The sequence below is a fragment of the Dicentrarchus labrax genome, unplaced genomic scaffold (genome assembly GCF_905237075.1).
Source record: "Dicentrarchus labrax unplaced genomic scaffold, dlabrax2021, whole genome shotgun sequence".
NCBI lineage: Eukaryota > Metazoa > Chordata > Actinopteri > Moronidae > Dicentrarchus > Dicentrarchus labrax.
Window position 1 is genome coordinate 3,630,764 of NW_026136701.1, and position 17,071 is coordinate 3,647,834.

The 17,071-nt window shown below is 40.7% G+C and overlaps 1 protein-coding gene across 2 annotated transcripts in view; it reads left to right on the forward strand.

The window, feature by feature from the left end:
• The first annotated feature begins 720 nt into the window (after positions 1-720).
• The window catches only part of tox (thymocyte selection-associated high mobility group box), a 49,981-nt gene continuing 33,630 nt past the window's right edge, over positions 721-17,071 (forward strand). For both annotated transcript variants that reach the window (XM_051396154.1, XM_051396164.1), the window contains exons 1-2: positions 721-1,370; positions 16,636-16,701. In XM_051396154.1, the coding sequence (XP_051252114.1) occupies positions 1,266-1,370; positions 16,636-16,701 (171 nt within the window). In that variant the 5' untranslated portion in view covers positions 721-1,265. The remainder of the gene's footprint in view (positions 1,371-16,635; positions 16,702-17,071) is intronic.

Here is a 17,071-nt window from a genome sequence, read left to right on the forward strand (position 1 = left end):
TCCCAGGTTGACAACAACAGACGCCAGCGGTGTTCAGTTACTTGCAATGTGCAACTTGCTAGATGCCACTAAATCTTACACACTGGTCCTTTACATTGTTTTGCTGATATTTTATTTTGGTGGAGGAAATTGAAAGAAAGTTATCAAATTACCAACTGACACACAAAGCACCTGGGGTTTGAGGCTTATTGAGGCTTTAGGGAGTGGGTTCTGCGCAGGTAGGTACATAGGACAGCAGACACATCAGTATAAAATAACTATTTTTTTCCTTTTGAATGTTTACTGTTGTGTTGTCTGAAAGCATTAATTAATCCTTTTAACTGAAACATACATCCACTCTGACAAGCAATCTTTATTTAGGCTGCAGAAACAGCTGGCTGGACCTTTTGACACTCTCTCCCCCTCTAGATGGAGCACACTGCCGCCCGCTCATCCTCTTTGTCAAGGTGGAAGGAAACTGAGAGTAATGCTTAATGTTACTCTCAAACTAAAATGTTTGCGTGTGCATTTTTTTCAAGCAACGCGCCACTAAAGCGTCTCGTTGTAGTTAATGTAATGATTCGTAGACGGTGTGAATAAGTTGTGTTTGCTTTGTCCTTCCCGTGCTCTTGTTTTTCTCCTGACAGAATCTGTGCTTTTATTTTGTGAGAAAGTGCACTTCCGGGTTCGTTGCGGCTAACTGTTGCTAGCTTGACGCTGGAGCTCTTTGTATGAGTGGTCCGCGAGGTACCACAGCAGCACCGAGCACACGCGCGGCAGCAGCAGCAGTAGCGTCGGAGGAGCATTAAAACACAGAGTCCCAACCAGGGACAGACAGGGTCCAGCAACATCCCCTGTCCGAACCACGCACCGCCACGGGACACACACGACGTTAAACGGAGGAAAAACAACGCAAAAAAAGTTACGGTTTTTTTTTTCAACGTCAGGTAAAAAGAAGTTGGTTTACCGGGAAGTTTGCTGCTCACAGCAGCAGTTATTGGAGCTTGAGAGCCGGTGTGGAGAGGAGAACCCCAACCTAAACTTCACTGATTCCATACGCTTGCTTTAGGCGTATTTCTCAGCTTGAAACCTGCATTTTATTCTCTGAAACAAGCCTGTCTCATTGGACCGTGGTCGTTCCTCTGTTTGGTCACTCAGGGACTCACCAGAAAAAACAAAACCTTTCAACTTTGTAAAAGGCTACCTCAGTGGTTTTGACACACACCGAGATAAGAGAAGAAAGAAAGTCGAAGAGGACAGACGGAGAAGTGGATGTATTTTCAGCCATGGATGTAACAGTTTACCCGCCTCCTCCTCAGCCTCTGGCCGCGTCAGACCACACCAGGCTGGGGCAGCTCTCCTACCCTGACTCGGCCTTTGGGACCAACAAGGTAAGCAAGGAAATAAGTAGACGAGACGAACGCCACGTTTGTGGTGTTGTATGTTGAATACTTTAGCTATCTCCTCTCTGTGTGTACTCGTATACCTTGCCCTGCCAATTAAGTGGTAATTAATTGCGTTATTGGGCTCCAGTTAATTAACGCAGCCATCGAAGGAAACTACATTCCAGTGTTAATCATTTCTTTCGATCACATCCGCTCTCTGGATGATACACAGGCTGTAATTTTAGTTTGTTGTCAGTGGTGTACTGACACCTTTAATTAAAACTTCCCTGCTAATTGAAAGGTAATTAAGTTTGAATAGAATACTTGTGGTTAGAATGAAATTCATGGCAAGTAATGGTGACAAGGATACACATTGTTACCGTTTGATATGCATAAAATATTGTATATTTACTGGAGTTCAAAGCACTGCCTCTCATTTTGGTTTTGTCATACTTAAGTTAATTGGTGTCTGGGAAGCTCTGTTGTCTTTCTCCCTCCAGAGCAAGGTCGAAGGTCAGGGTCAGATTCACAACTGGAGCTGGTAGGGATCCAGTGTCTTGCTCTAAGACACAATCTTAATCAACATAGGACAATCTATCTATCTATTTGTGCAAAGGGCTGTTTTTTTCAGAATAGGGTGTTTGGGTAGAGACACATCGAGGCCATGCTCATTTGACAGTGATGAATTGCTTAATTATTTAACTAGGTGCTGCTGATGAGTGCAGCTATTAAAGTTAGCGACAGATTATTAACCTCTCTTCAGTCTTAAAATAGAATACATTAATTTTGTCATTTAATGTTTGTTTTTTTATAGATAAGCAAAAATACATTTCTATTCATTGAAAAAAACAATGCTAAAAATACCTTTTTTAAATAGCTAACAATAGTTTCAGTGGTTTTTTTTTGTCAAACTGTGGCAAGCTGCAGTATGGAGTCTTCTGTTTATTGTTGTTACATTTTAATTAGCTTTATTGACATGACATGTTCGTGTTGCTAAAGCATTTAAAGGGAAGTAATCAAAATATTCTCTCTTCCCCGCACAACAGGGCTGCATAAGAAGCAGGGAAATAGCATCACGCAATATCCTTTACACCAAAGTGACTGACTCTCTCACATCACTTTTACTGGCTGGTTTTCATTCTTAGCGTGTCTCTGTCATGGACTTAGTGGACTGAGTAATATCAGAATATACTGCGTTCACTGACTGGCTGGTGCACAACTTAATGATTGATCACATTATTCACAGGCCGGTTCCTACCCTGCCTGCTCACACTCATTAAATGTTCCCTCACCACATCGCTGACAGGCTGGTTTTGCCTCTGTCGAGCCCCTCGGCAACAGTGTGGTGTTGTGGTTACAGAAACTTTGCTTTAACCAGAAAAGCTGTGTTCTTCTCACCATCTGCAGCGGGCATCCACCATTGTGTGTCACCACTGTACTGACTTTAGCTGCGTCCAAGTTCAATGCTGCGTACTAATTTTAAGCATGTTTTTGGAAATTTTAGTGTGTTTTTATGGTGCTGTTAATGGACACTATCTGCAACTCTATCTCCATGTTCTTCAGCGACGCAATGTATAGAGACAATGGAGATGCTAGCTACAGCTGACAACTAAAATGAATTTAGGAGAGATCGCTCCAGAAAGATCTTTGTTTGACTGAGCACAGATGTTGCTTACTTGTATAGTAAACAAAGTAACAGCAAAAACTGTACACTATGACAATTATTATACTGCGTATGTTCAATATGTAGTTTGGAATTGTGGTGCAGCATGTAATTCTCCCACCTCTGCACCTGACTGTGACCTCTGACCTCAATAAGTGCTGATTGGGCATTAACAGAATATCACATTAATGCCTTTATGAGCTAGATTGTAGCGGTTTGCTGTGTTTTATTTAACCCTCACTATTGTGTGTCATGTTGAATGACTGAAGTCACTGTGCGGTATTGCCAGCCTGCTGCTTTTAAGCTCAGAATCTAGCATAATGTGTAGAAATGCCCCTGCATGCAGAATCATACAGTGTTATTGCACTGCTGTGTTCAGTGAGTGCATTTGTTTCAGAGAGAGAGAGAGAGAGAGAGAGAGATGTGGTTGGGGGTAGGGACTGAAAAAAAAGAGAGAGAGAGAGAGAGAGAGTTGTTGGGGGTAGGGATGTTGTAGATGAGAGAGAGAGAGAGAGAGAGAGAGAGAGAGAAGTGGGGGTGGGGCCACTAAGGTTTGTACTATATTTCTCTCTGTGTGTCTTTTGATTCACGGCTCTGTCGGCCTGATAGAAGAGATCATATTACTGTGTGGGGGAACAGAGAAAGAGAGAGAGGGTATGTAAAAAGGGGAGAGAGAGAGGCACAGCATAGGAAAGGGGGAGAGAGACAGGAAGTAGGAAGCACAGAAGAAACAAAATGAGAGAAATGAAGAGGAATAGAGCAGAGAGGGTGTGTGTGTGTGTGTGTGTGTGCGCATATATAAGGGAGGGTGGGGGTGGGGGGGGTGTTAATGTATAGATTTAGATGCCAGTGGTGGTCTACATTCTCCAGTTTAATTAAATAGAGAAATTCTCTGCACTGTTACCTTTTGAGAAGGCAATATTTCACTCCATGTTGTTCTTATGATTATGAACTATGATGGCTAGGCTTATGTTAAAGGGATAGTTCGGATATTTTGAAGTGAGGTTGTATGAGGTATTTCTCCAAGGTCAGTGTATAACCTACAGTAGACGGTGGTCAGCACGCCCCAGTTTGGAGAAGCAGACAGGAGTACCAGTACAGAATCAGAGCAATGCACTGCTGTGGACAAAACCCTGTTTTAGTCATATTAAAAAGACCCAGCTAAAAAAAGGTCTACTTTCACCACTTTGCTGTCAGCCTTTTTCTTTAGCACTAACTGTAGAACTTCTATATTCCTACGCAGAAGCTCACTTGTGCCACATGCTGTATGACAGCTCAGATCTGTGCTTAACAGAAACATTTGGCCTTACTCTCAGAGGTTTTTTGCCCATCCTCTATAAAAGGCTATAACATTAATTAACCTTGTTTTTAAACCTCTTCCTCTTTTTCTGGGAGTCTCTTAGCTGAACCTAACCAATATGTTCAACTAATCAGATGCTCTGTAATTTAGTGAGGGATATGGCCATGGTTGCTGTCAAGGTCTGCCAGTCCAACTGAAAAAGCATTTGAATGAAATCTCAGGAAGTTCTGTCTCAGAAACTCAACCCAGTGAAAACAGTATGAAGTAATAGTCTGATGGTGGTGGTAAACACAGTGACCCAATGAGTGTCTCAGTGATCTGAGGACTTATGTAATCTTAAAAGGCTCCATTGCATCCTTTGACTTGTTACCTTTATAACAAGTCTTGATTGACATTAACTGGACTGTACAGTAAAGGGCAGATGGCGGTGCATATTTTCATTGCTACAGTGCTTACAGCAGCACAGATTTCCTTCCTCTGTCTCATCTTTTTTTTTTTTTAACTAACCACTGCTAACAAAAGCAACTAAATATAAAAAAGTGTGAGACTCTGTGTCCAGCGGCCAGCTCAGTGTCACTGCTGTGATGCATGTCTACGGTTCAGTTACATCGAGGGCTGGCAGGATGAACAGAAGTGAAGCAAGCCACGCTCAGCTCTGATTGGCAGTGCTGATAGTGAGTCTCCACAGATGTGAAAGGGACAAATTAATTTGATACAGAAGTTGATTAATCGTATCATCGCAATATCATAATGAGGTGACTTTAGCACCTCATTACATGTGTATGAAACTTCACTAGGATTTGTGCTGGAACAGTTTAGTAACATAACTACTGAATGAAACTTGTGAAAGAAAGAAAACGAGAAAGCAAGAGGGACAGAGATGGGGTGAATCGGGGAATTTAGTCGAGGAAAGGAAGGGTGGAAGAGGGACAGAGAGAGAGAGGGCCTAATGTAAACATGATGATTGTGAAAGCTGGGTGAGGTATTTCTAAAGCAAATAGAGAGGAAGAGAGAACATGGAGGAGAGAAGCAGGCCCTAGCAAAGAACAGGAAAATATAGATTGAAGGAGAGCGGCAAAACAATAACACAGTAGTCAGGGGATGGGATGAGATTTGAGAAGCACAGAATGATTGAAATAAGAGAAACCAGACTAATAGCAAACAGGGGACAGAATGAGGAAAGTCATCAAAAGTGTAAGAACTGTAATAGTGAATGAGACTGAGATCCTAGGTGTTCCAGGACTAAACTTTTGGTCGAGATCAGAAAGAGTCGCACAGCCATCATCTGACATCAGGAACTGTTCTCAAATCATTGTTTGAGTTCAGCACGTAGGCTGTTTAAACTACTCTCAGATATGTGCTCGGGTGTAGTATCATAGTTTTAAATCATTGTTATCGCTGAGAGGTTGCTGGTTTCAGCTGTGAAAGTGAACACAGTGCGACACAAAGTTCCGCACTGATCATTTTCCAGGAGACGCTAGTGTTGTAGGACGGCAGGTGTTGTGGACCTGCTTAGCAAGAAGAAGAAAAAAAAGGGAGGGGTTGAAAGTGGGGAAACTGTAACTTTATGCAAATTGATGCAATATTTGCCTGCAAGCTCCATAGTTATTTGAAGAAAAACTGACAAAGAAAATGTAATGCAGTGGTGGGACAGGAAGTTCAGTCGTCTTTGCCAGGGGAAGATTATTGAACACTTTTGTCACTGAAGATGGTTTGCCAGAAAATCACAGGTGTAAATAATAAATAATGAAATGAATGATGGCTGAATTCCCTTTAGCTGCTTCAGTTTCAGGGTCCCGGTATTGTTCATGCTGGCTCACTGTCATGACTCAATGCGACAGAGCTGTTGTTAATGTTATTAGTAACATGCTTTTCCCACTATGACGAGTCAAAATGTCTGCCCTGCCCAAAGTCACATTAACCATTGGGTAAAGTAATAGGGTGCCACAGCTAACAGCCAAGTTACTCGCTAGCTTGCAACCACTGACTGGCATTACGATACATATCATGACACAGGGGTTACAATTCAATATATTATGATATTTTGCCATCTTTTAACATTTGATTTTAGGAAAACTGTTGGGCTCTACATTATGGTAAAAACATCATATTGCGATTATTTTGACAGATAATGCGACACAATTAGTGTGGGACTGGTCCTATTTCACAAAAAAAGATATTAAGATCATGATGATGTGAATATTTTTGGGGTCTGTGCCAAACGAACATGGGTTTCTAACATCTGGAGAACAAGATTTGTAGGCCACACCGTCTCTTCAGAACTACAGTATTTCATTATGAGGCTGTTTTATCACACATTTGACCTTTTTTTTTTTTGCAGTTTTACAATTTTGAGTATTTGTGCAGCACTAGAATAAAGAAGAGCCACCATATGGATACACACTTCAGCTCTGTACACGGTAGCGGGTCTTAATCCTTCCAGATTCAGCCATTGGTGGTAACGTTACTAGTCAGCTAGGTTTGCTAACACAAGCTGTGCACCCTATGACTGGGCCTGTGTTCTTTGTATTTATGCTAGCAATATGTGCTTTACTTCTTCCTGTCTCAGTTTACGTAGTTACATTGGAGAGGAATAGTCAAATGGCTGAAGATAAACTACAGCAGCACTATCTATTGGTCGGGGCTTTAAACACAATACAAACTGAACAAGTGGCACAAATTTTTGCATGTAAACTATTCGTTAAAAACCTAAAGTGTTTTTGAGAATCTATACAGTGTCACAAAATCTAATATTGCGATACTCAAGTGTATCCCTACTATTGAAGCTTCTGCCCATTCCTTTGCCCATTGTGCTGCTGCTTATATAGCATGTCATAAACCCCGCCTCCACCCCAGCATCCACCTGTAGGCTCTAATTCACATTGGGTGACTGTCTATTATGATCACACTCTACACAATCACACTGGATGCTGGGCTTAGTGTATACCTGCAGGGTGCACACTCTGTGTTCATGTAATAATAAATCTGCTCCACATGAATTGGCTGACTGAACTTGCTTTATATGTATTATGATCACTGGCAAGTAGCCACGGCATGAACAGGATGATCCACTCTGCCAGTCCCTCACGGCAGTACTGGCATTTTTAAAGAACAATTTCTGTCTGTCAGGATTACAACATTTAATTAGAATGGATTTGTTTAAAATGTCCTTTCATGTATCTACACTGGGCTCGGCTGCTTGAATGCTTCTTGTGATATATCAGCAGTATTTTGGTAATGCAGTCATAGCTATTTAAAATGATATACAGTTAATTTATAGTTATCTTATCTTATCCTTTGGCCCGTTCCCCAGCATTTCTTTTCTGTATCACTTACTCCCATTGTCCTCTCCTACAGTTTTCTACCCAGCCAAAGTGTCGGCATCTCATCTAATTATCTATCAGAACACAACCAGTCAATCTGTCTGTCCGTCTGTCCATGTTGGCTGTCATTCCCGCTACTGAACACCTCGCCAGACGCCCACCCCCAAACCCCCCCCCACCCTCTCCTCCATTCAAGATCGCTGATGATTGGGACTTTCAGCACTGTTGCCTGTGTGTCTGTGTCTGAAAGCGTTTCAGTTGGTTGAATCATGGGGACGGAGCGGTTAGGGACTCCTGGTTGGTGGAGGGATGCCAAGTGGAACAGATGGGCGGAGATAGAGCACTGCCAGAAGAGACTAATTATCAGGATTTCATTTCCAAAACAAACATATTGCAATCAAATCGCATGCTGCAATCATTGCTGCATTGTTCTCTGTGTGTGTGTGTGTGTGTGTGTGTGTGTGTGTGTGTGTTGTGTGTTAGTGACAATGACTTGGATCAATTAACTTGTGGTGGAAGAGATTGGATCCGTTCCTGAGGAATTATTCAGGAGTTGTTGCCGTCCATTTTTCTCGCTTTTGTTCGCGATCATACAGTGATAACTGTGGTGGTGTAGTGCTAATTACTGTGGTAGATTAAAATAAAAAGCCCATTTGAAATGTGTAAACTCATGTCTGTTTTGACCCTGTGTCCTCGTGCCATCATAAACTATCTTTGACTACAAAGTTTTCTGCTAACCTGTGATTTATCTGCTACTTCTGTTCAGTGCATTCAGTGGGAATTGTCTGATTTACTAGGAAAGACAATCAGCCTCATGCATTTTAGTATTCCTATCCTATCCCTTTCTGACTTTTTCCATGAGACTTGCTCATGCAAGTGATCCAAATTGGATTCAGCAAACTTTCTCAGTTGCACAGACTTGCTTATGACAAAATTATCAGTGTCAGTAGTCGGATTAGGGGACACTTCAAATATTAAGACAGCTGCCAATGACGTGTCATCAGGGTAGCACATACTGCACCAGATGGTTTGTTACACAGAAACATCTAGGAAGTTGTAATTGTTTCAAAAACAGCAGACACTTGCAGGTGATTGGATGACCCATCTGTCTATCACAGTCCCTCACTCTTTCAACCACTCAGATCAACAAACCATATAATGTAACCAAACTCTTGCTGAAGACTGGGAGATAGAACGGATGCTAGCAGCACCTACGCTAACCTCTCTAGCAGCCACTGTTGTTTTCGATCAGTGACTTTTCTCACGAATCGTGACACACCAAGCACTGAAGCACAGCCACAGCCATTGCTGCCAGTAGTTCCCGCTGACTGGTCTAAACCACTGTTTTCTGACACAGGCGCGTAGTTTGAGGGCTGGCTGGCTTCCATCAATAAACAAGGTGCTAGGTGGGATTATCACGTGATCTTGTTTTTGACATTAAGTTAGAAACTGCTAAAACTTTTGCAGATCTGGTGGTGTGTGTGGTCCTTGCATCTTCCGTCCAATCACCTAAGCAGTGAGAAAGTTTGTGCGAGGTTTGAGCTGAAAGCTAAATTAAGCTTGAGATTTTTTTTCCTGGTTAGGCCTGATGGACTGAAACTATAGCCCTTAACTTTGTTAATACATGACTGAAGCTTCCATCTTCTGAACCGCTAATGGTACTTTATTTGACTGTACTGCCTTCTTGGACCTGCCTGTTGTCTGACTGGATGAGTAGTTATTAAATTAGAACGCATGTTGATGTTGTTGTAGGTGTTTAGTAACAAAGGTGAAATAAATCAATAGACGTCAGTGTAGCACTTTGTCTAAAACAAATTCACACAAAATAAAAAGCAAATCCTTTTATCCACCTGCTTTATATGTGGTGATTCATTCATATTTTATCATTCAGTCAGTCATAGTGCACAAAAGCTTACCATTAAAACGCTGTCTGTCTTTACTGGAAGCATAATGGGGAAATATTTACCATAAAAATGGTGATTAAACAGCAGAAAATGTAGAATTTCCCTCAACCCACATGTAAGAAATACACACCAAAGTGATACCCTGTGCACACGATCTCCATTTATCGTCACGGTGAATAGAGTTTAGCCAATAAAACTTGGTTTATATTGCTGTCATGGAAACCGAGATAAGACAGATAAACAATTGCTGAGCTGAACTACCACAGCTGTGTGAATCCCTCGCTCTCTTACACACACACACACACACCAAATCACCCATTAGTCTTCTTCTCTCTTTCTCCGTCCGTCTCTCACTGTAGAGACTTGTGAGTTGATAGATGTCACCCGATGCAGTTTAAGAGTCAACCGAAATCCATTCAGTCCAGTCCAGCCAAATAGTTTCACACGCCGCCCCGAACCTACAAGTGATAAAAAGGCTCTCCAGTTATTTAACTGCATCTTTTTTGACACATTTACACAAAGATAGCCTCACAGCCCAAGCAGACGTCATGTTTCCATCTATGGCTTTATTTGAAGAGGAAGTTAAAGCCAACACTGCAAACATACTGCTGGCATGGTTACCGAACACAGAACTTCTATTACAGTATATTTATTTGGATTGTTAGTTATCTGACAAATATCTTAAATATATATCTATATTCTGTTTGAGTGAAAGTTGAATCCAATTCATCATTTTACCCTTTAAAATCTATTCGTTTTCAGTAAGAAAATCCTGACAGTGACATATTTCCCTTTTTTTCACACTTCTTTTGAATCTCACCTCAGTGGCAGATTTGTTTTCACTTAATAAGATTTTAAGATTGAATTCTAGGTGATTTACTTTACTTTTTTTAGTAATGTTTTTAAAAGCCTGAATGAATACTTCCAATTTAGTTCAACAGGATATTAGCTGAAATTTAGGTCTGAAGGAAATGGAGTCTTTTTACCCCCTTACCTCACTCCATATCACTCTTTCTCCCTTAAACTCCCTTTACTGTTTTCTCCAGCTCCTTATCAACTATACTGTACATCTTATTTCTCCCAACCTCACTCTGCTCCCTTTTTCCTCGATACACTGTATTTCTCTCTTTTCCTTTGTCCTTGTCTGTCATCCTAATAGTCTCTCTCCCCCTTTCTCCCCCCTTCCTCCGACCCTGACCCACTTAGCTGGCTGCTTGTTATTCAAACCTTTGCTTTACCCGCACAAACACACACACACACACACACACACACACACACACACACACACACACACACACACACACACACACACACATTCAGGAGCAGCAGAGATGAGAGAGGCAGAGGCATGAAGGGGGGAGAGAGAGAGAAAGAGAGAGGGTAATTTGGTTTGACTACAAACCTTGCTATCCTTTTTAGTTCTCACTGTAAGGTTTTACACACACACACACACACACACACACACACACACACACACACACACACACACACACACACACACACACGCAGAAGACACATACTGTAAAAGTACTTATTTGACAGGCAATACTCTAGCTTTCAAATTTCATTCTTCATCATTATTCTGATTAATCGTTAAGTTTACAATTTCTCCAAGCCCATAAGGGATTTCTTCAGTCCAAACCTAAAAATATTCAGTTGGCTGGCTTATATGACAAAGTAAATCAGCAGATTTTCACATTTGAGAAGCTGAAACCGGATCATTTTGGGCATTTTTGCTTGAAAAATGACTGAGATGATTAATTTTATGTCAATCAATGAATCATTACAGATCTTAATAGTCATACCATAAAACATAAATGTAAAAAAAATGTAATTTCTCTACTTTGGAACTTTTACCAATACATTTAAACTGAAAACAACACTTCCTCACTTTAAATGACCTGCAACAGTATAACAATGACTGGGTTTTTCCTGGTTCAGAATGAGGCAGAGGTGCTGCCTCAGCTGTGATCTACTGAAACCTGATTTACTTTCAAAATGAATTTAAACGTACAATATGTCCACGCACTGGCTCTGACTTAGATATTCTTATACCTTTTTGATTTGAAGTATGACAGTTGTGTTTTTTGGGTGTTATAGCATGTTACCATTTTAAAGGGGCTGTGTTTACACTGTTTTAAAATAGTAAATATTACAAAGAAATGCTACACAAATGCCACCCAGAGAAGATCACAGGATGTGAAACAGGCATGCATTGCGCTAGAGGCCATCGCATTGCACACATCAAAATTACAGCAGAGAATTGAACAATGATTTATGATCATTTGTTTATGATAGTATTTGTGTGTGGGTAAATTTAGTACAGAAAGCTGTGACCTTTGTGTGTTTAAGATACTGAACTGCTTTTTGTGTTATACTTATTTTGACCCTAACCCTAACCTTGGTTACACTTGGCAACAGTGGCAAGGAAAAACTTCCTTTTTAAGTGGCGTCGTCAAAAAATTCTGCCATGGACAACTACACGTAAAGGGACAGTGAACCATTTGCTGTATGGCAAACCAGCTCTGACTCACCTCATTGGCTACACAAACAAACCAGTGGTGAGTCTGTTGCACAGTACATTAAAACTGAAGCAACTTTTTGCCAGCAGATGTTGTTATCTATGAGTAAGCCAGCACACCTAGAGGAAAATCTGCTTGTTTGTAACACATCTAGAAAAATAACACTAGAGTCATTAGCAAAAGTAGTGAAATAAAATAGAACGTTTTAGTGTAGTTCATAAAATAGATTTAATTACATTCTATCCCTTTTTTTTGGCTCTTGCTGCCGCTTGGAAAAATGTAATGTTCCCTTCATTTTTACTTAAGTAGAAAGATTTAAAAAGGAATACTAATCAGCTCAATTTTGGCACATATGGGCACAGAAGCCTAAACACAGTTTTGTGTCTGTGTTCTAGGTGATGCTCTCAGCATGAAGAAACTACAAACATTTAAGACAGTTTTAGTTGCAACTGCATCGTTTCAGTTTCATTTCAACACATCAGTGTTGAGCAGGCATTAATGAAGCAGCCACTGAGTTCCCCCCCTAAAGCGCTCGGTATACTCGCCGTTCCCGACCTGTCGCGCGACAATGTGACGTCACAGGAGCGCCGTAACTATTTATACTTGTGCGTGGTGGTCGCGACACTAGTTGCAGTCTTCTCCTGAACAGAGGTGTCGCTACTGAGGAAAGGCTACTGACGTTGCTATTTCTAGGTACTAGAAGAAGAAACTTCTTCCAAATTTTCCGGCATATGGCCTCCTCTTTTCCAACATTCTGGCACCTCTGGGCATCTCTGTGTTCCTTCATTGAAGGATCGTACAGATCGTCCATCTTCCTGTTTCCGCTTTGGCACGCTAAGCTGAAAAAAAAAGAGTGGTGCGCGAACTGGCGCGACTGGGCGCAACCGGGCCAAAATCCTGGCGCGCCAGCGAGATCTACGTCACATTGTTGCGCGACAGGTTGGGAATGGCGAGTATACCGAGCGCTTTAGAGCCCGTCTGCCTGCCCGCCTGCCTGCCTGCCTGCCTGCCTGCCTGTTTGTCCCTCCCAGGACTGATGAAGAGTGTAAAAGGTGCCACTCTGCCTCTTACACTGAGCGCCTGCTAAAAAGAAATCATCACTATTTCATCTTTAAGGCTTTTTTTTTTCTCTCCCTCTTATCTCTTCTCTTCTCATAGTGCTTACTGTAGCTGAGAGCTGTATATGTCCTATGGATAGCAGGAACACATTAGCCACTTAGCTTACCATCTACAAAATGACTCTATTTTGTGGCCTGATTCCATTTAAGGTGACACTTGTGAGTGTATATGCCAACATGTATCAGTGTCAAATCAGATGGTTGTTTGTGTGCAGACTTTGGGTTTTTTGTTATTTGCAGTCATATAGTAGAGATAGAGTCGTAGAGAGTCTAAAACTCCAAAACTGAGTTAGCATTTCAGCAGGTCCAGTTTTTTGTTGCCTGAAATAAGGTCTGTGGTTAACACAAGCTTAAGAGATGTTGTTCTACAATGTAAAATATGTAAATTTGAAGCTTTTTATATGTCTAAAAAAGGTGGTCGCTAACAAGTGGTTACAGAAATTAGACTACAGAGATGACTTATAGAGGAAAGTTTAGAGGTTGTAATGGTGAGGTCATGTTTATAGCTTCACTATTCAAATGCCATTGGCCTTTTGTCAAAGGAACCAGGGTGATGCTAACTTCTGGGTTGGCCTACAGAAAGACGTCATCCCTGCAGCTCTCTATTGCTGCAAAGCATAAAACCTTAGAATTAGACTTAATCCATCAGGTTAGACCATAGACTTAAGTAGGTTAAAGTGGTTTAGATAAGGGTAGGGGCAGGTGGAGGTTGTGCTGCTGGGAAGGATGTTACATAGGAGCAAGGGCAGGAAAACCTGCTAAAATAGCTGCATTCTGCACATGAGGTGGAAGGTATGATGTTTGAATGTTAGCCAATAGTTTTTTCCATGGCTGCATGTGTAAAATCTGTGTGTGCGGTTCACGTGGTATATGAGGTCCTGTCAAAGGTAAATGGAAGCAGCTGATTTGACAGTGAGATCACTTCCCCTCGTCTGTTTTGTCTGATAAACTTTGTTTGCTCCCATAGAGCAAGAATGAAGATCAGACAGACAGACAAACGAGACCCTCACCATTCCACTCTTATTTGATATATGAACTGTTCTTTTAAAGCTTTAAAAGATAACTGTGAATGATAGTAAAAAGTCTGTCCGTCCGTCTGTCTGTCTGTGGGTTGCGTCCATCACAACAGTTTTGGCTTTCTGTTGACTCTGTAAACCTATACCTCATTTGCATAATACCCAACAGCTGGCAAATGGATAGGGCAGTTACACCTGTCTGTCCACCTGTCTGTCTGTGTGTGTGTGTGTGTGTGTGTGTGTGTGTGTGCGCATACATGGGACAGTGCTTTGCTTCTACCCACCTGTTCAAACGTTCTTCTGTGTTTGTGTGTGTGTTTGTCAACCAAGGCAATGATTGTGTAGCCATGTTACCATGAATGATTTGAATATAGTTTATGGATTCAAATATATTTGTTGTTTTTTATTCCAGGTGTGGGTTGTACGTAGACTTTGACCAGGGTAACACTTTATTAGGATTGTCCGCCTACAGGTAGTTTATAAAGTATATGTAACATTTCAGCTCTTTTGCTTTATCTGTAGATGTTCAACAGATTTTCTATCGAATATACCTGACTATTCAGTCATGTTTTTGTGCCCAAACCGACTAAACCTTTACCACACAGTAGTGTAATATCAAAAAAAAAAATGTATGTGTGAAAAAGTTGAATTGCTGAACCTTACTTAATAAGCTCTGCTTATGTAAATCTGTGCGGACTATCCAAATAAAGTGTTAACTTGCACACTGCTTACTGCAGCTGAGTTTTTAGACTGATGCTACCAATAGCAGTGCCCTTATTCCTTCCTTTAATTTGAATACTGCTGTAACAGTTAATAGAGTAACGGATGAGTCAATCATTTTGATAGCAATGAATATTTGCTAAATATTAATCAAACATCATTTAGTGGTTACAGCTAAAAATTTGAGGACTTTTCCTATCTTTTTCAAGACTTGTAGTTTGTTGACCCTTTGCCAGATAAAATGAGTAATAATAAGATCATTTCACAGTGGTTTAAATCTTGCAAGTTTGTCTTCACATGCATATAAAACCTGAGAAACACATTGCTTTTGCGTTTTACTCCACTTTTTGACAAATATCTATGAAAAGTAAAATATAAGTAATATTAACAACAAGGTGGACTAAGACTAATGAAATGACCTTAGAGTCAGCAGCTTTCAGAAGCAGGTCTTTAAGTCGAGTCTAATTTAAAAACCAAAACTTAAAACAACTACTTAACAATGAATGTTTTCCTGACTGTATATAATGCAACCATGGACAAAAAGTAACCTTCAATATATCAGAAGGAGACAACACTAGCTGCTTCTTGTCCCTTGAAGTGAATATGTGATATGAGCAGCTGTCTAGTGGTCACCTATGACACGCACAGTGACATTCAGAGCTTTGTTCTTCACTGCTGTCTGTGGTGTAGGACAAATAAAAGCTAATGGAGGAAGGAGGAGAGAAGGGGCCCCACACAAGGAAGTGTAGGGGAGATAAGAGGGAAATAAGGAAGTAAAAGTCCACACTGCATACTAATAGGATCCATTGTATACTATATAATGTACTTTAAATTGTATACGGTTTGTGCTGTGGGTGTATAAGGAAGCAGTATGATTGAACAGGAAATGAGGTATATGCTGATGGATGTCAAGCACACTGAATGTTACTGCCATTTATTTATTCCTGTATATATCTGGCTCCCTTCATACATATATTTGTCATCTACTCTTTCTCATTTCGAATGTTTGAATTACATTATTTTGGCATACAAGTATACTTATTAATAGGAGTGTATAAATTTTGTATACTAATACACATTGGTATATGTATAATTAATGTCTCTCTCTATATTAGATGATATATTGATCGCTACTTTTAAGAACCTTGGGGATTTATCTGGGCTTGGGCTGGTGGGTGGAGAGAAAGGTAACAGGAGCCATCATCATAGAGCCAGATTCAGAGTCTTTGTTGAGTCAGAGCAATTACTATAATGTATGCGACTTTTTATAAACTATATTCCAAGTCCAGTGATTTCTAAGTGTGGAGACCCTGTGTGATATGCTTGCAACACTGGAAATGGAACACTGCAACACCTGATCAATAGAGGATCCTGACATCTGAGCTTCTATAAATACCGTAAATTGTCAAACATTTGGCTACTGTAAAATAACCTCATCTCAGCCTCTATGTGATGGACAGTGATACAGTTTATGAGACTGATCGTCACTGGAAAACTGGGTCCAGTGCTCACTCAGGCCACAAGCAGGATTTTCAGTGTCTGAAGGAGATTGCGTGCAGATAGTGGACCAGTCGTTCATACTGGCTGCCACCCAGTAATCTGCTACCTCCATCTCCACTCTTTGTCTCCTTGCTGGCTGCTCTCTGTTTGCTGTTCTTGATTATAGTTTGTTGACATTGTTGCTCTTGCTTTTTGTTCTCTCCAGCTGGATGGGGACACCATGTTCCTGGGTATGCCAGACGCAGGCCATGACTTTGCCTCAACCAATCAGGTTAGTTTGTGTGTGAGAGAGAAAGAGTGTGTGTTTTTGTGTGCGAAACATAGAGTGAGTTCCTCTATGAAGTTGTTCCTCTGTCATTTCCTTCCTTTTAATTTTTTTTTTTATTAGATTAAATGTATTACATTTATTATCTCCCCCAACAAAACTGCATGATTTGATCAGAACACTCAAAAGTGTAATTACTAATGTTTAAAGGTTCAGTGTGTAATATTTAGGATGATTTATTGGCAGAAATGGAATACAATATTCATAGCTATGTTTTCATTAGTGTATGATCAGCTCAAAATAAGAGTCATTCTGTTTTCGTTACCTTAGAATGAGATGTTTTCATCTACACAAGTGGGTCGCCTTCTATGGAGTC